We start from the raw sequence: 18,697 nt of genomic DNA, 5'->3' as shown, positions 1-18,697 counted from the left end.
GGGAAGCCTACAGTTTAGTTAAGGCTAGGTGATGCCAAGGAATGAATACTGAACTTCAGGCAATATACACAAATATGTTCCGTATGGGCAATATATACTCCCTGGGATGCACTTTAGCACTGAGGACCCTCGTTTTCCTTCAGGAGTGTGCAAGTAGGTCCTTCATGACCTACAGCTGGATCTTGTGAGTTGTTGTGTGCCTCCTTCTAGGCTGAGTTCCTGAGTCACATTCTCCTTCTAAAAAGGATCCAGAATAATCACCATGTGGGAATGGTAGACAATTTCTATTGTCATTGGCTACTAACAACAATGCATTTCCCCATTTTCGGACCCATGAACCCATCTTGAGGAAGTATTCTCATGACTCAGGATCAAGGATATTCAATTGGACGAAGATATACTCAGAGTCATTCTGCTTGCTTACATATAAAGTGCAGACAAGTGCTCTTTTCCCACAGCTTGGAGCTTAAGGCATCGACTCACTCCAGGCCCAATGGCCTTCTGTGTAAGTTTGGCTCTCTGAAGCTGTCTCCACTCCACTGTGTTTAGAATATCACTATGTGTCTAGAATATAATTATGGCTCAGAAGCCACTGGCCCTGCAGAGCTCCCTATGACACGGAATCAGCCCCAGCAATCATCTACCACTCTGGGCATTATAACCCAGAGCCCAGAAAAGTCAAGTTTGTATACCCTGCTCCCCTAAGCAAGTTCCAGCTACAGGCAGAAGTAAGGTAGGTCATAAGACATAAAGGGACAAAAGGAAATAGCCAAGTGAGGTTGTTTTTCCCCATGACAGTGCTAAGGACTTTATAAATAATTTGGCAGGTACGAAAAAGTACCTGGCACTGTATGTATCTGTCTCAGACTCTTCTTTACCCCTGTGCTATTTCTGAACTGCATTCTCACAGAGCTGCCTCACACTCCTCAGCCCTCCATCCTGCTCAGAAATTACCTTGTGCTTCAGAGGGTTTCCCCTCTTCTCCTCTCCTGACAACCTGCCTTCTCCCCAATCACAGGGCTGAGCCCTGAGCTGGGCCCTCCTGTCAGCTCACTCACATATTCCCCCCTGCTCATGGGATGGGGAAGTCAGAAGAATTTCTCCTGTTCTGCTTCAACTTAACCCAACTCTGCTCTTCTCAGGCAAACACATGCAATCTGTCTTTCATTTAGAGATATTTTTTGCACTTCTGTTTAACACTGGGGATTTTCAGATTGCCTTTTATTCAATTTCTTTTTCTCCCTTGCTGGGCAGGAAACAGAGGCTGCTGGACGTAAGGCCGGAAACAAATAGGGAAAGATGGAACAGAGTTACTCCCACAAACTAATCACACTTCTAAATGCCAAGGCCTCCTCAGGAGAGAGCTCCTGTGACAGACTCCATGCAGATAGCATTCAGCAATTTCTATCCACCGAAACACCTTAATAGCAGAATTTGCTATCATTTTCTTCTTATTAAAATTCTGTGGTCTTATCCCCATTACAAATAGAGACTCAAAGAGTATAGAGAGATCAACCGACATGTCCAAGGTCACACCTAGAGGGGGCTGACAGGACCCTGACCCACCTCACACTGGGCCTCCAGGACCATCTGAAAGCCAAATCATCTGTAAAATGACGGTAGTGGTTATAGAACACATCACTAACATCTGACAACTACCAACTCAGTTTAACAAATGTTCACTGAGCGTTAACGGGAATTCAAAGATGAGTAAGACACAGTACTCTCCTGGGTTTTACAGTCTAGGCAGGGCTTATAAAATAAATACGCCTTCCAAAAAGTTATACTTCAAGGCAAAATGTGTTAAGTATCATAAGAAAGGTGCAAAGTATTAATTTTTACAGGCTTCTACTTTACCCCTTCTTCCTATGACCAATCCTAAAATGTAGAAAAGATCAATCAAAAGCACTGTGTATAGAAGTGTAAGTATGTACGTATACGTACATGCACACAAACAAAGATGGCCACAGAACAAAGAGTGATGGCCAAAACCAATGTCTTCTGGGGTACAGGCATAAATCACTCAAGAGTCTAAAGGTAAATATTAACCTACTAGGGCAAAAAGAAGATAGCAGGTGCACATCCTGCCAAGGAAAGAAAGGACTAAAGCCGAATTCCTGGCCTATTAGTAGCATGAAGCCAGCAGGTATTCTATGAAGCCAAAGGCAGGGCAAGAACCTTGTAGTCGAGTCAGGTTATTTCAAGGGAAGCTTCCTACGACAGTGGCCAACAGGAGGCCCCCTCAATTTTTAAGATCCTGGAGAGCAGCAAATAATCTAGCTTGGACTCCCTGGTGACTATAAAGTTACAGAAGCACACTAGCACTATTTTGAGAGGAAACCATAGAGGGGCTCCTAAAGAGGAGATCGCTACAGCAGACTCCAAGTGAAGATAAAGTTGGTGGCGTGCAAGAACTTGCTTCCATTATGGCAATACCTGCAACTGTGTAAAAAACTATACATAGCTTTCTCAAGTCATCCCTTGTTTGAATGTGTCCATCATGTCAACTGACGTTTATATCAAATAACCCTTCTCCATCTTAGAAACAATCCTGCCATATTGGGTGCTGAAGACAGGTCTTGAAGGTAGGATAAACTTTCTTCATAAGGAATGTTAGGGGAGGAGAAGGAAAGAGCATAAGCAATGACATGGAGGATGAGGTTATTACCCTCATTTTACACATCCCAGTGCAAAAACCCAGTGCCGTCGAGTCGATTCCGACTCATAGCAACCCTATAAGCAACTGTAAAGCGGCTAAGTCACTTGCCCAAAAGAAAACACAGCCAGAACTAGATGCTTGAGTCCAGTCTCCCTGAGCCCAAAGCCCATGCTCTTATCCACTGTGCAGTGCTTCGGCTTCCATCTACTGTGTCAGTCTCCCACACCAGGCGACATTTTCTGCTTCTAGGGTACGAAGGACCGTCTGCTTTCTATAACATGTCATACTCATGTACCAAGAGAAGCCATCAATGGAATACAGGATTGGCACCAAGTTGACAAGATGATGGATGAAAACCCCTCAAGAATCAGAAAAGTGATGGGTGAAAACCCCTCAAAAGTCTGTATCTATATACATGCCTAAAAATCGTCCTTGCAATAAGGCCGGATCTGTCATTCTCAACACTCACCAACAATGAACTACACAGCTGTGGAGGCCTAACAATTTGGGCAGGAAAACAGACAGGCAAAGAAAAAGAAGAATGTAGTCAAGCCCCTAGGAAAAAATGTTAACATCCGGAACCAATTCACCCACACAAGCTAAGGAACCGTTACACCCAGCTCCTCTCCATAACACCCCTCGGCCCCCACCCCTCACCCCTCCCCTAGACACACACAAACACACACATGCACACCCTTGCCAGGGGCTTGGTTTATCATTTGCTCACCCATACAGCAGTCAAATTGGTCTGTGTCTGTAGGAAGCGCCTCCCGCAGTACCACCCAGTCAGAATATCACAGGGATGCCTTAAATCTTTGTGATGTCACAGTCTAATCTGGGTAATGCACAGTTGCACCAGATGGGATCTAACGTTCCCAGGATGAATACTGGTCACGCAACTAGTGCTCTGAATGCTGAAGGAAAAACGAAACGGCCAAGGCCGGGCTGGTTCCATAGCTTGTTGAATCTACATTTCTAATTGGACAGATCACATCGATAAGATCCAGCAAGTCACCTAGGACTGCAGCATTCATCTCATCCTCTGCCACACTCTATATTTCAAGAACTTGGCCCCACATGGGTTCCTTGGGGGAAAAAAATGGGTCTGGAGATTCATATGCTTCTGTTGCTGCAAAAGCGTATCAAATCCCATCAATCAGTTGCCTGCACGGAGTGAGGTTGGCAATAGGAGAAACCAAAGCTTTAAAACAGAGATGGGCTTTACGTCTCTCTCTTTTTAGCTTCTAAAAGCCACATTTCTATCACTGAGCAGAACCCTCAAGAATATGACAGATCATACAATTAAACAGCCCAGAAATACAGTGAAACCCTGTGAGAACCAGAACGTGATGGGACTGGCTTGTTTGTCCGGGCCTCACGAGTTTTCCACCTTTGACAGGATGCAGCCTTACCACTTTTCTACAGCTCGTTTTAGTGGAAAATATTTGTTTTCCTTCTCTGACCAGTTTCCGCCTTACACAGGTTCCAGCTTTCCCAGGCTTACTGCACATTAATGCTAAAGTTCACATGTTGAAACCAGGGGGTATAGTTTTCTCCAAATTCCCACTGGAGACATCAGATGTCCTAAGAAAGGAAGGATCCTTGGAGTGGGAGGAAAAGTGATGGAAAGACAGTGAACAGGTGGACTTTCACAGAAAACCCTGAGACCCACTGAAACTCACTGTTGGGATCACATCCACGTACAGCATGGACAGTGAAGAAGCACAAGGTGTAACCGTTCCTTGGGATGAAAGATTTCTGAAACTAATTGATCCTCTATCAAACAAGGCTGCTCTAAATAGAGCTGTTACAGAATAAATGAATTGGAGCAGTCACTCAGAGGTTAAAGTTAAGGCCAGCACTCTGAGTGCTGGTGTACTTGCCGCCAGTCCTCAAGGCGGTTTCCTAATCCTCGGGCATTAAAAAGAAGCCACTGTGGAAATCAGAATCTCTTCCTTTGTAAATTCAACCCATGGCAAAGGGATTTCAGCTGTGATTGCTGAATTTGAAAAAGAAAAAAAAAAGCAACAGTACTTAGAAATGCACGAATTGCCCGTCACTGCAACTGATATGTTTCTAAGCTGTTCCATTTTGAATCAATTACCAATAAGATTCCATCCATCCCGTTGTGAATGGAGGAGGGATGGGTAAAACAGAGCCATTAAAGTTTCCCCTGAATTTCACTGCATGAAAGGGATGGGAAGGTTTTAGATCAAATTCTATACGTAGCCACCTCATTTCAGACAGATTTCTGTGCACCAAGGCAAAGAAAAATAGGTCGAGCGGGGAAGCCTGCACGTGCCCCTTTCTGAAGACCATGGCTTAGAACTCAACCCTATGTCGCTACCACCCTGAGGCCTCTACTAACAGGTATGGAGAAGGCAGCCTGGGAAACCAGTCTGATGCTCCTTTTGCAGAGACTAATAACAAAGGACTCGACTCATAGTCCTTTGTTATTAGTCTCTGCAAAAAATCGACTCCACGGCACTGGGTTTTTTTGGTTGGGTAATAACAAAGGCAAGAAGCCCTGGTGGCACAATGGCTACTCCGCTGCTAACCGAAAGGTTGGTGGTTCAAACGCCCCAGCCACTCTGGGAGAAAGATGTGAAAGCCTGCTTCAGTAAAACATTTACAGCCTTGGAAACCGTATGTGGCAGTTCTACTCTGTCCTATAGGGTCAACTGAGTTGGAATGGACTTGATGGCAACGGGTTTGGTTTTTTTGTTTGTTTTGCTTTTGGTTTTATTTTTAATGACAAGAGCAAAGGGCAGATACCAAGAAAGAGTAAACAAGCTCTCTCTTTCATTTATGATTTAACAATTTCTGTTTGAAGGGCAGTTCAAATTTCTCCCTAAAGCACTTATGAGTCATCTACAAGTGCCTGGCGGCGGGGGGGGGGGCGGCGCACAGGAGGAGCAATATAGCCTAGCGGTTAAGGACATTGACTCTGGTACCAGAAGGGGCAGGCTGGGTTTAAATTCTGACTGGGTTGCTTAAAATGGATTGAAGCCTCGTGAACATGGACAAGTTATTTAATCTGTTTGGGCCTCAGTTTCCTTGTCTGTAAAATGGGAAACGATTACCTCCCTCTGAGGATTACTGGGTGGGTACAATAAAAGAATGTGAATTAAACTATCAGCATAGTGCCTTGGCACAGGGTGTGCCCTCAATTCATCAGTCCTGGGTGACGCAAACTGTTAAAGGGCTCGGCTGCTAACCAAAAGTCATCCAGAGGGTACTTGGGAAGAAAGACCAGGCAATCTACTTCCAAAAAACCAGCTATTGAAAACCCAACAGAGCACAGTTCTGTTCTGACACACATGGGGTCACTACGAGTCGGTATCGACTTAATTGCAACTGTGTTTTTGGTTTTTGTGTGTGTGTATGTGGACATTTTGAGATAAGATAGTGCTAATAAGATTGGAGAAAGTATAGAAATACCCATCTAGGCGATAAAATGTGGGGCAAGGAGTCTGTTTTGAAGACTGAGAGTTGAATTCCAGTCAGGGCAGACAGACTCCCTCTTCCTCTGGATGGGAGGGGCCTAAATGCTTTTGACAAAGGGCCCTGGGCTCTACCTGAAAGAAGCAGTAGGAGAGACCCCTTCTCCATTTTTCTTCCCCTGGGAAGCCACTGTCTCCCTCTGCTGCCAGGAAACAATATAAACAGAGACTGGGTGTAAGAACTTAGAAAAAAAAGTAAATGATCAAATCCAGGCTTGTTTTCTAGAAGGAAGAAAACTGTGCAAACTGGGGCAGCCAGATGTGGGTTCCAATACAATGTCTCGAGCTTTTGCTTTTCCTTTAAAAAAAAAAAAGACTTCCCAGTCTTTTCTTCCCAGGTATTCAGCTTATTTACAGGATTCTCTTTGCTCTTTTAACTCAACCAAGCAACACCTACCAATTTTTTACTGCAGCCTCAACTGATTGGTGTAACTGGCTCATTTTGCCCAGAATCCTGGGGATCCACCAGGAGACAGGCTTTACAAAGGCCTTGTGAAAATGAATCTTCCTTATCTCCTATGAGATAAAGCCTGAACTTTTGGGGATTCCTGAGCTCCAGGGGGAGCCCTGGTAGCATAATGGTCAAGAGCTCAGCTGCTAACCAAAAGGTTAGCTGTTGCAACCTACCAGCCGCTCCTTAGAAACCCTATGGGGTAGTTCTACTCTGTCCTATAGGGTCCCGATGAGCCCGGACTTGACAGCAATGGGTTTTTTTGGCTGGAGCTCCAGGTAGGAATATCAGAAGACAAATCAAACAGAATCATGCTTTTACTACTCTACTTCCCTGAATCCAGAAAGGTGCCTCTGTCCTCCGCCTGGGCCGAGTTCCTGGGGAGTTGGTAAAGCTGCGGCTCTCGGCCCCATCCTCTGCCAACCCCACTTTCCTACCACATGTCAGCTCACGGATCCCCACCCTTAGATGTCCTCCCTCCACCTGTTCCTCCCTCAGATGCTCACTTAGGTACTGACATTTTGCTTCATGGAACCCTGAGTATCAACAGCCCTCAAAGTTCTATTGGACTTTATTAGCCACAAACAATAACCATAGGCCATAAAAAAAAAAGAGAGAGAGAGAGAATCCCAAATTAAATCCCAAATAGTCCCTTTAAAGCAAAATGTTAGGGGAGAGGGGGGTGGCTGCTACAGATTACAACTAGAGGCAACTCTTGATCCAAGCAGGTCACTGAAGCGAGTGATTACTAGCTACTCAACTGATTCAACTGATAGTTGAATTGAATTACAATCCAACTGAGAGTAATAATAGGCACTGTGCTAAATCCTTTGTTCTTTTGTGCACATTATATCATTTAATCCTCACTACAGCAAACTTTTGAGGAATATTTTTATTATTCCAATTTCACAGATGCAGGAACTGGGGTTAAGAGAAGTTTAAGTAACTTGCTCAAGGTCACACAACTAGCAAATGTTGGAACCAAGGCTCAGACACAACTGTCTGACCCCAAGGACCTGAGCTTTTAACCACTATACCATATAATTTATCCATTCATTGCACCAAAATGAACAGTAATAGCAACTATCTTATAGGAGCGTTTTAAAATATATATATACACACACACACACCCGCACATATGTGTGTGTGTGTGTATATATATATATCACTTAGCACAGGGCCTGGCAGTGTTCAATAAGGGTTGCTATTATCATTGTTCTTACTTTGTTATCATTATCATCATATTATTATATTTACTAAGTACTTGCTATGTGCCAGTCACTTGTGCTAAGCACTGGAGATACAGAAGCAAAGAAGACAAGATCCTTGCCCTACAGCAGCTTATAGGACAAGAGTGAGAGATGAAGACCTGTAAACCCGCAAACGTCTGCACTGGGGCTGGAAGCATCAAGTAAGAGTGGGAAGCCACCGCTGGGGATTGAAGCCCAGTTGCAGAAGTCAGTAAGGAAATAAAGTCTCACAAGACAGAAATATGAGAAACCCTCCTAGGTGTATGCTGGGCCCAGTTTTGCATCTGACCCTTCCCTCAAGTTCAGCAGCTATGAATAGAGGTCTTGAATGCTACGCTGTCTTCTGATCTATCTTGTTGACAAGCGTTTTGCCTGTTACTAAGTCATCCTTTTAGCATTCTCACATCTCTGCCAGATCAAGATCTCGGCTTAACAGACTAGACATGGAAAATAGTTACTAGTGCTTTCTGTCAGGTTCAAGTAGTAATGGGGGACAAGTGATATATATACTTTTTTTTTTTTTTTGGTCCCACCAATTCAATTCATCAGTGATGAAGTTGCTTTTTATTCTCAAGCCTCATTTTTCAAATCCACAGAGTTTTTACAGTTGTTTCTGGGAAGGACACGAAAATGTTCAAAGCAAAAATAAATTACATGTCCTTTAAATTTGCAAATGCCATAGATCCCTTTCGGCAGGAAGGTTCTGCACTTTCACACAAGTTAACAATAGGCTACAGCAAACACAAAGCACTGGAAATCACTGACCCAAGACTTCCCAACATGTGATGTTAATTTTAAAACTTTTTCAAGAGCTTTATGAAAGACCTTAATTCTAGCTCTGAAATCATGCCTCTTTTTTTTTTTTTTTTGCCAGTGTTTCTTTCTATTACTGCTACTCTCTACAACTGCACTAAAATTTCCCTTATTCCAACAAAACAAAGCGTGGGTCAAGTGACAGGCAAGGTGCGTTAGGAGAAAATGTTAATATTTCAACAACAAAAAAAGTTAACAGGATCACAGAATTATAAAGCTTCAGGGACCTCAGGTGTCATTTGAGCCTGTCTCCCTCATTTCACAGACCAGGAACTGAGGCCTCATTCGTGGCTATGAAACAACTTTAAAACTTTTTTTTTCTTTCCAGCATTAACATGTCTGCTTTGAAAACAAATATTCCTGGTGCCAACATTAATGGCAAAACCAGAATTAGAATCTAGGTCTCCTAATACACGGGTATCATATAGAGTTAGGAGGGCCTGTGATGAGAGCTTTGTAGTATAGTGAAAACTTATAGAATATCCACACAAGCAATTACGGTTTCTGAAAATGTTTTACAAGTTAGTACTTCCCAGGTGGCACAATGGTTAACTGCTCGGCTGCTGACAGAAAGGTCATCGACTGAACCCACCAGAGCTCCACAGGAGAAAAGACCTGGCAATTTGCTCTGATTAAGGTTACAGCCTAGGAAACCCTATGGGGCAGCTCTACTCTGTCCTATATGATTGCTCTGAGTCGGAATCGGCTCCACCGCACACAACAAAATTTCTATTCAAGCTTGTTTATACCACTAATTCCCTAATTAAACTGTTTCTAAATATTGCATAGGTAGACCCCAACCCTTCCCAGGCCTTCCTGCCAAAAAATTCAAATTATTCAGTTTCTGAAATGAGGAAGCTTTCTCAAACCCAGGAAAACATCGCTGTGTTCACAATCATTGACACAATTGGTCGTCCTACCTCATTGTGAAAAATCAATTACTTTCCCAAGTCCTGAACTATCCAAAGTCACCTAAACCCTAGGTTTACAACTCTGTGCCCTGAGGCCTGTGTGTGATTGGCTTTCTGGAGCGAGGGTATCTCCGGAGCAGAACCTGCCTCTCAGCTCACTAAGGCTGAGTGAGCCCTAGCCTGCTTCTGACAGAACGTGACCACAAAACTAGTTGTCATTTTTTAATCTACTTTGTAAAGTTGGATGGTTTCTTTTTATCACTTATTTTGAAGAAGAAAATTACCTCTTTGTTTTTAACCTCCAAGAACTACGTGAAGGGTAATCGCTTGCTGTCCCTTCGTCTTGGTGAAGGACGCCCGGATTCCGGGCATGGGCAACGCTGCAGTTACTGACCCTCTCAGGCACCCTGGGATCCTTTGCATCTCACACCCACCGACCGGATGACTCGTCTTTTTAACAAACTGCCTACAATATTCACTGACCCTAGAATTACCCATTTGGAAATGGTTAGGGATTAAAAGTTCTTCAAACCGAAGGATTCTTGGTTTCTAATTGCTAATGTTTGAAGTCAGTTTGATTCCTCGGAAATTTGTTCAGCCTGATGAAAGCAAAAGCTCAAAGTCCCCTCAGGGAGCGAGGTGTAAGATCTTTGGGTTGGGTTTTTTGTTTGTTTTGTTGCTGATTTTTTTTTGGGGGGGGGGCTCTTCTACCAAGGTCATCCCGGTTAGCCCAGAGCTCCCACATTATCCGGGATGTAATCAGAGCTGAAAAGGGAACCCACTAACCCTTGAGTTGCCAGACTCCCTCGTTTCAAAGGCCCCCACGGCCAGCGCAAGCGCACGCGCTTTATAGAGCCCCGGGAGCTAGAGGAGGAGCGCGGAGCTGCACGCACCGGGGCCGGTGACTTCCCCGGGCCGCGCCTGTCCCGCCCGCGGCGCGGCCGAGGCCGGGGCTAGGGGCCTGCGGCGGGCGGCCGCCGCCAAGGCCCAACACGCTAGTTTGCGATGGTCACCGAAGTTGGCCTGTTTTCCCAGGGATGGGCCCGCGGAAAGAGATGCAATCGCAGTTCCTGCCGGGGCGAAACGTCATCTGCAAATTTTTTGAGAGGGGAAAAAAATGGACGTTTTCAACTTGTGTGTAGGAGGTTGGGGGAGAACAGGATGGCGCGGTGAGGGGAAGTGAGTGGGGGGAAGGGGAAAGTACGGGGTGGGACTGTTTTCCCGAGCCCCGGTCTGGGGCTTTAAAAATACATTCCGGGCGGTGAGGCAATAAAGAGGCGGCAGAGGGTGGTGGGAGTAAGAATAGCGGTTCACCCAGCTGAGAACGAGGCGCTAAAACTCCCAGGCTCCGGGCTAGGTATATAAAAATAACCTCTAAAGATCCCTTTGAAAGGGAACTCTACAGTTATTGGTAGTATTTCGGTTTTTAAAAGACAGCTGTATTAGGATATTACTCGTATAATTAAGAATTAGGGTTTGGGTTTTTCTTTTCTTTTTAATCTTCTAAGGTTTGCGACAGTATTTGGGAAATAGGTCATTTGAGCCTCAGCGACTGTATTGTAGAAAATATAAGAGAACAAATAAGGAGAAGAGTTTTACATGTACTGTATTTTTTAGGTATCCAGTAAAATTCCCAAAACCACAACGTTTCTCTCATTATTTCTATAGCCATTATTATTATCCAAATTTCTCATAGTTAACTCCCTTTACTTCATGGAAGAGCGCGAAATTACTCTTAAGAATAAAAAAGCAGTGTTGTGCCCATCCAAAATGAAGATGACATCATTCATAAAATTAAATGCCAAATTTAATTTGAAATATTTCCACTCTCCTTGTTCTTTTACATCTTATCTGTACACTCCCATTTTCTGTTTTCTTTTAGACTCTGGTCAAAGTCTAATTTGAGAGTTAAATGAAAATGCCTAGAAGTTGTAAATCTGGGAACCTCTAGAAGTGGTGAATGATACCCAGAGGTGGCAAAATTTCTGAACTCTCAAATTTTAGGTGTTCCCAATTTGATAAACTGGCTACACATACCCACAAAGGCTATTTCTTTTCTCTGGAATATTATCTATATTCCGTTCTGTTGTTCACACTCAAAACTTATACATAAACACATACACCTGTGTAGGTTACTACCTTTATATCTTACATATGTATTATATATATATATGGCAAAGCTAGATGCTGGCTGATTTTTAAAGTACAGAATAAAAAGTAGTGATTGCAAGGCCTCTTTTCACTTCTGGTATCAAAGGCTTATCAACCAGTTTGTACGCAGCAAAATGTTCTGCCTCAGAGTGAAGCCATTAATGGTGCTGAATAAATGTTGATTGGTCGTCACCAGTTGCTTGAATTCCCCCACCTCTTTCCATTTCACAGCGGTTCCTCCCTTCCAAGTCTCATTTTCCACCCCTGACACTTAGAACCAGGGCCTCACTTAAATTAACTAATAATTATCCTTCCCCAAAGAAGTGTAAATAGACCCTGATTTATAAATTTGCTAATTGCTGTTCCCAGTGCAGACCCCCAAGTATCTCAGTCACGCACATATAAAATCCCAGGCTCACTAGAAACCAGAAAAAGCAAAGCAAAAATAAACCACAGGGATGAGAGAGAGTGAGAAGGGAAAAAGATTCCACATTCCACCAATTCCCTACTTTTCCCTTTTGTGGAAAAATATCCCAAAAGGTCAAAACATAAACCTCAGATGAAGAAAACCGCTTAAATATTCTCTCCTGCTGAACTGCTTTGGGTCTCTTGGGAGTTAGAGAGTAATAATGAGCTACACCCCGGAATAAGCATCTGATGGGTTTCCACATTTCCAAAAAGGAAAGTGACATACCATGGTCTTTATCCCTATGCAATTTGCACAGTCCAGCCTTGCTATCTTTTATCTACAGCCACGCAGAGAAGGAACTCACAGATTTAAGAAGTAATCGTTTTCCTCCCAGGTGTGAGAAATAAAGTTCTACCAGCGTCCATAATCAGGGCCTCAAAAAGGCCTCCTATCATTGATATTTTTTGTTGGCAATAGACAAAACAGTTGTGATACTAGCAATGCCCTTTGAGAGGCATAGAGGAACACAGTGTTTCAGTCTTCTGAGTCGAAAAGCATTTGTCCCTCTCTCCTTGTGGCCCAATGTGGAGGGTTAATGATGAGGGGTTTGTTTCCATTAAATTCATGTCCACACATGGAAAGGAAGTTATACAGATAAAAAGGGGGACACAAACCACCCCTGCCAATATTTTTAGTTTGGGCCCCCAAGTTAGGCATTCCACGCCATCCTTCACTAGTTCTAATGCCATCTGTATTAATTAAAGAAAATTTAAACTAATTTTTAATAATATTTTTATAATACCATCTGAGGTATTTGGTATAAAAAAAAGGAGGATTAAGTATCAGGAAAACGGCAGCGGTCTGTTTCCGTATAATTTCAAGCCGCACTCCACCGGAAGTGGAGTTAAAGTCCACTGGAATTTAATTCCCCCTTCGTCCCTGCATGAGGGTCGGCCCATAAACTGTTCTTTCTCGGAATTATAAAATCAGAAAACCTAAAGTAGCTAGCTCTGAGCCCAAATATAGTGTTCAATAAGAAAACAGCGCTGAGTGGGGCGTGGAAGATCGGAATTCAGAATCCCTGAGCCTGAGCTCTGCGCACTGGTCTATCCCAGGCAGCGCGGCTCTTCCTTCGTGGCGCGCTAGGCCTGCATGCGTCGGGAGGTTCTCCGAGGTGCAGAGGCGGGCGGCGGAGGTCGCCGCCAGCCCCAGCAAAAGGAGAGGCCGTTCCCCGTCCGTTGGTCCTCCTGTTACCCCGTGCCTTCCACGCACATTGCAAGGGTTTCTGTAGCACGGGGCGGGGGGGGGGGCCTACAGAGGTGCAAACCATAGCCCACACTCTGAGCAGCAGGAACCTCCCCCCCACTCCAATCACCTGTCCTCCCACTTCCCTCAAGGATTTTGCTGTTGTCATTTCTATGAGATGAAGAGAGTTCTATTGTGCCATCGCTCCAAGGGCCGGAGTTTTACACAGGACGTCTCCATAACCCCTCCCTACAGCTCAGGAGCCCCTGCTGTGCGCACTCCCAGTTCCGTGCAGTCAGAGGGTGTCTGATCTCGTCGTCGTCCGACCACAGCGCGAAAAAGGCGCCTGGCAATCATCCCCGAGGAAAGAACCATCCTCACCCGCCAATGATAAATCCAGACCTAACCTCCCCTTCACCCTCCTGCCCCTTCACACAAGGTCACTTACCAGGGAGCCATCTCCGAGAAAGTCCGTTTTGACCTGACAGGCAAGAGTCTTGAGCATGTCCAACAGGCCCCTCACACCTGGCTTGCCACTCTCGAGGTCCACACTGGTGCAAGGGTGCACACACCGACCGGTGCCACATTGGGACCAGGGTTCCTCATACAGGACCCTACCCTAGGCAGACCTTTGGGCGTCTCGGTCCTGCGCGCCGCACACCCTGACACTGCCATCTGAACCCTGGCTGGTGCCTGCCCGGTACAAGCAGACTCTCCCTATTGCCTTCAAGCTCATCCTTATTCCGTTACATAAATACCAGTTAAGAGTTACTTTTTCCGTTTTCGCCCTGTGTTCTTTTACTGGGGGCTGGGGGCGGGTGGAGGGGTGATGTTGGGATTAAAAGCTCAGTGTTTTACTCTGAGCAAATGAACCATAAACTGGCAGATGAATTCGAGAAACAAATTGATCTCCATAACTCGGAAAAAAGAAGGAAAGAAGTGGCCTGGCGTAATCCGAGGTTTCTGCGCGGGCTTTTCTTCCTAGTTTCACTAGGCATTGCGCGGGTGGGTGTACACGAGGGTGCGAGCGCTGGACGCGTGTGTACGTGAGAGCGGAAAGAGGATCTGCCCGTGTGTTCTTGGCTCTGCCTGCCTGAGTGTGCCCACCCGCGTGTGCCGCCACCTCTCCAGGCCTTCGGGGCGCCTAGGCTGCAGGACTCAAGGCTGCTAGCTCTGGAGAGGGAAATCCTTCCACAGAAGGTTTGAATTATTTCGCGCCGCGGGAGACCCGGCCTCGGCCGCTCACGTCTGGGGATTTGGGCGGGAAAGTTCCAACCCAGAGCTGGGGAACCCGGGTGGAGCAGGGACTGGGGTCTGAGCGCAGATGGCGCCGCCGCGTGCCTGAAATATACTTCAAGGCCGAAGCTAGAGCAGCTGTTCTGGGCGATGCAAGTCGAAAGTTTTCTTCTGTTGCTGCTTGGAGGGAGGCGGGGGGGGAGCAGGCTGGAGAGCCAGGCTCCTCGGAGATGAGTGCTGAAACCCTCCCCAGCCCGCAGTGACTGAGGCCTGGCGGTTCCTCCAGAAGATCTCGAGTGTACGCGCGGGCGTGACAGTGAGGAAGCTACAAAGGCCCCTCTCCAAAACCGGGAGGGCCTCAGGGGTTTTCCGGGCTACTGGACTCGGTGGAAATTTTCGAAATACATACATTCTATGTGCCCTCTGACGTATGAATGCCTGCACTGCGCTGGCCAGGCTGGTCCCCCGCTGCTGCAGATTGGCGCCCCAGGCTGCGGGAGCCCGGGAGCCTACTAAAGCCAGCCCGGTCCTGACGCGGAAAGAAAAACCGCCTGTGAAAAACAAAACCGAGCGTCTTCGAATAAAAGCAAAACATTAGTAAAATCTAACCCTTGAGGTGTCTGAGGATCTCTGGAGTTTGTGGCTCTGGCAGTCAGTGCGGGCTGAAAACTGGGGGTACGAGTCAGAGAGCTGATGAGAATGCTAAATACAGTTGCTCTAAGTGTGTGTCCTGTGTATATGTGCCCGTTTGTGCTTAATCCCTCCCCAGTCCCGTGGCAGTTTTGTTTTTGTTGTATTTCTCCTGTTCCTGTCTGGTTATCGGCCTAGGGCAAGAGAGGCACGCGGCGACTCCAATCCCATAGCAGCCCTAACGGAGAGAAGCCAGTTTAAACAAAATCTCGAGGCCCAACCGGGCTGAGACGCAGCCTCGATGGGGTCGCCTGCGGCCCCCCTCCCCCATATACACACCTTTAAATGGGGCCTTGTGTTTGTTAGGGTGCTGCATTAGAGGAGAAAAGGAAAAAAGGCCTAAAGGGGACCCCCAAGCCCGGGTGCAACGCGCTGTCAGGGAAGGATCCAGCAGCTCCGCCTCCTCTGCTCCTGAGACAGGCAACTCTCTACGCTACTGCACCCTTTCCCTTAAAGATCTTTTCTCGATCTGCGTCCAGGCTCGTAAGAAAGCTTCGGCCACTGTGGGGCACCAACTTGGGGATCCTCCTCGGCCCATGGCTCCTCCAGGCCTGGACCATAGCCGGGCTCCGCAAAAGGCCCACGAATGCTCTCGGCTTTAGGCTTCTCCCTGCTCCCGGGCCCTTGCGCCACAAAATATTTCGTTTTCTCTCTAATCCAAAAGCCCAACTTTGCCTTAAAAGAAAAAATTTTTTTTTTTTTTTAAGTCATGGGGTCGCTATGGGTCGGAATGGACTCGACAGCGACGGGTCTGTTTTGTTCTGTTTTTAATTGGTAATGGGAACAGAACTCTCTGTTACGTAAGGTTCTTCTATGTCAGGTCCTCCACCCTATCACCCAGTGGGAGCGTGTGAAGAGGATTCCGGAGATTAGAATCCGCGTTTATACCCCTGGACTGGTCTCTCCTTGCCCTGAGCCCCTTCACTTAACTTCTTCCAAGAACAACAGAGAGAAAACTTTTTGCTGAGTCCCTGATTATGACCCCGCTGTTGGCTCTTTTGAACATGAGACCCCAGAGGGGCTCTGGGCGACCTAGGGCCTCCCAAGAGAAACGTTCTCGCGGACAGAACGACTGCCACGCGAAGCTAAATAACTTCTACCGTTTCTACCGTCGAGAAAATAAACGACCCTCCTAAATCGTGATTTGTCCTAAGGCCTGAAGGAATGTCCACTGAGTGTGTAAAACCTAGTGAGGTTTTGACAACAGATAAATGCGGTGAGGAAATGGGGTCTGGTGAAAGAAGGGAAATACACATTCGCCACGCGTTTCTTTCTGGATTGCCCACGCAGAGTTCTGCGTGGTCAGGCACTCGCATCCAAATACAGGGGAAGACTTGAGCTGACGAAATAAATCTCCTTTTAATTTTCTTTTCATCGACTAATAAAAATAATTCCCCAACACTAAACCCAAACACCGTAACGGGCCACAAGAACACGGAGAATTCATAAAACCCTGTCTCTGCAGGTCACCCGCTAATCGCGTTATTATTAGCCTCAGGAGCATGGAAATTGAACTGTCACTGCCTAAAGAGAAAATGTAAGCGACAGCTGTCCCTCCTCGGGCCGGCCGGCTTTCCGGCCGGGATCCCGAGTTGTCCAGAAGCTCTCGGGCCTGCGGCCGCTCCGCCACTATGCAGGACGCTACCCACTCCCCGGGCTTGTCCGCGCCAGGATCGTAGTCTACTCCCCAGCCCTGGCTGGTGGGCAGGAGCACCTCCAGTGTAGTTTTAGAAGCCCGAGCTGGAACGTTTCTGAAGCCGCCAAAGCAAGCCGCAAGCGTTGTGTGTGTGCGCGCGCAAGATTCTTCCAACAACAGCTGCTTCCTCAGGCTGTTTTGCACAGTTGAAATCTTGGCACTTAATACCAACGTTAAATTGCCCCCTCCCAAGGTCCTATTAAAATACAGACATCTATATCTGCCCTATGTTTTATGTGTTGTGTGTACATAATATGCACAGAACGCGCAGAGATCGGAGACAAAAATTAATCGCATGTTCGGCTCCCCAAATACACACAGCGATGTGGGTCCTGAAGAATGACTCAAGGCACGGAATGAGAGTCTAACATCCATTCTTGTTTCCACAAACCCCAACAGACTAGAAATACAATTATGCTCCCTGTCTCCGGGAACAGGGGAAACACAACAACTTGAATCCCAGAAAAAAGTTGGTGGGGGAAGGGCAAGGACCCAGGCTCGAAGCTAAATGGCACAAAGTGGGCATTTCTTGAGACAGAGGTGTCGGGCCGGAAAACCGCGCCAGTCAGGCAGGAACTCGAGGAAGTAAGTCTCGGCTCCCCTCGTTCCCCGCCTTTGCCTTCGACCCACGCCCCTCCTAACCCCCAGGGGCCTAGCTGCTTTTTAGCTGCGGGTACCAACAGGCCTCCACGCTTGACGTTGGCGACGAAAATGCAAGGCTCAGACCTGTCCCCTAAATTGGTTCCGGCGAATTCAGGGAGATTCAAGGTATTTGCAAGAAGAAAAGGGAACCCGCGCTGGAGCAGTGCAGGGCTTGAGCACTCAGGGCCTCCCTCCTCGCCACTCCGCCCGCCGGCTGGCAGCTGGCTGGCCGCCCCTAGTCCCCAGTCCGCCCGCCTCCGGCGGTCCAGCCCGACGCACTCACCCGGGTGGGGCTCCAGGCAGTGCGCGGCCGCGTCCTCGGTGTCTCCGAGAGGGCCCGCGGGGCTCAGCGCCTCCATGGACAGGTCCAGCCCCTTCTCCTCCCAGTCTCGCAGTTTCCGCTTTTTATTCGAGCCGATCAAGGCTTCAACTGAGAAGGCATGTGCTCGCGAGCTCAGGGCGACTGCAGATCTTCTCCTTTCACTCATTTTAGCCGCCCGCACCCCGGCCCCCGCTCGCTCCGCTACTCCTCAGCAGCCTGCGCCCTCACGCTCCGAGCGCCTGCCGGGCTGAGCCCCGGAAAGGCGGCGGCGCGGCGGCCGAGGCCGAGGCGTCAGCGCCGCAGGTCCTCTGCACCCTCCTCCTGTGCCCTCCCCCGCCCTCCGCCGCCGGCTCGGACAGGCGCCCCCAGCTGCCCCTGCCGCTAGGAACAAGCGCCGGGAGCGCCGCCCGCGCGCCGCATGAGCGCTGGAGTCCCGCTTCCCACCCACCCGGGCAGGCGCTCACAGGCTGTGCCGACTGAACTTCATCTTTTTTTTTATTCTCTCTCTCCTCCCTCTCTTTTTCTCTCCTCCCTCTCCCTCTTCCTCTCTCGGTCTTTCCGTCCCCTTGGATCCAAACTTCTGGGAAACTTTTTTTTTTTTCCCCCCTAAATTCCTCCCTTCCCGAGGAGCTGGGGGCAGTCAGTGAGCTCCAGTCCGAGGGGCAAGGGAGAGGGAGGGGGGTGGAAGAGAAAGACCGAGGGGAAAAAAACCCAGCCCT

The 18,697-nt window shown here is 47.4% G+C and overlaps 1 protein-coding gene across 2 annotated transcripts in view; it reads right to left on the bottom strand.

Moving 5' to 3' along the window:
* TBX15 (T-box transcription factor 15) overlaps positions 1–18,282 on the bottom strand; it is a 141,801-nt gene extending 123,519 nt beyond the window's left edge. For both annotated transcript variants that reach the window (XM_049879963.1, XM_049879962.1), the window contains exon 1: positions 17,940–18,282. In XM_049879963.1, coding sequence (XP_049735920.1) covers positions 17,940–18,144 — 205 coding nt within the window. In that variant the 5' untranslated portion in view covers positions 18,145–18,282. The remainder of the gene's footprint in view (positions 1–17,939) is intronic.
* Positions 18,283–18,697: the final 415 nt, after the last annotated feature.

The sequence above is a fragment of the Elephas maximus genome, chromosome 3 (genome assembly GCF_024166365.1).
Source record: "Elephas maximus indicus isolate mEleMax1 chromosome 3, mEleMax1 primary haplotype, whole genome shotgun sequence".
Taxonomy (NCBI): domain Eukaryota; kingdom Metazoa; phylum Chordata; class Mammalia; order Proboscidea; family Elephantidae; genus Elephas; species Elephas maximus.
Note: the sequence above shows the minus strand (reverse complement) of the source record. Positions and strands in the feature narration are given on the sequence as shown.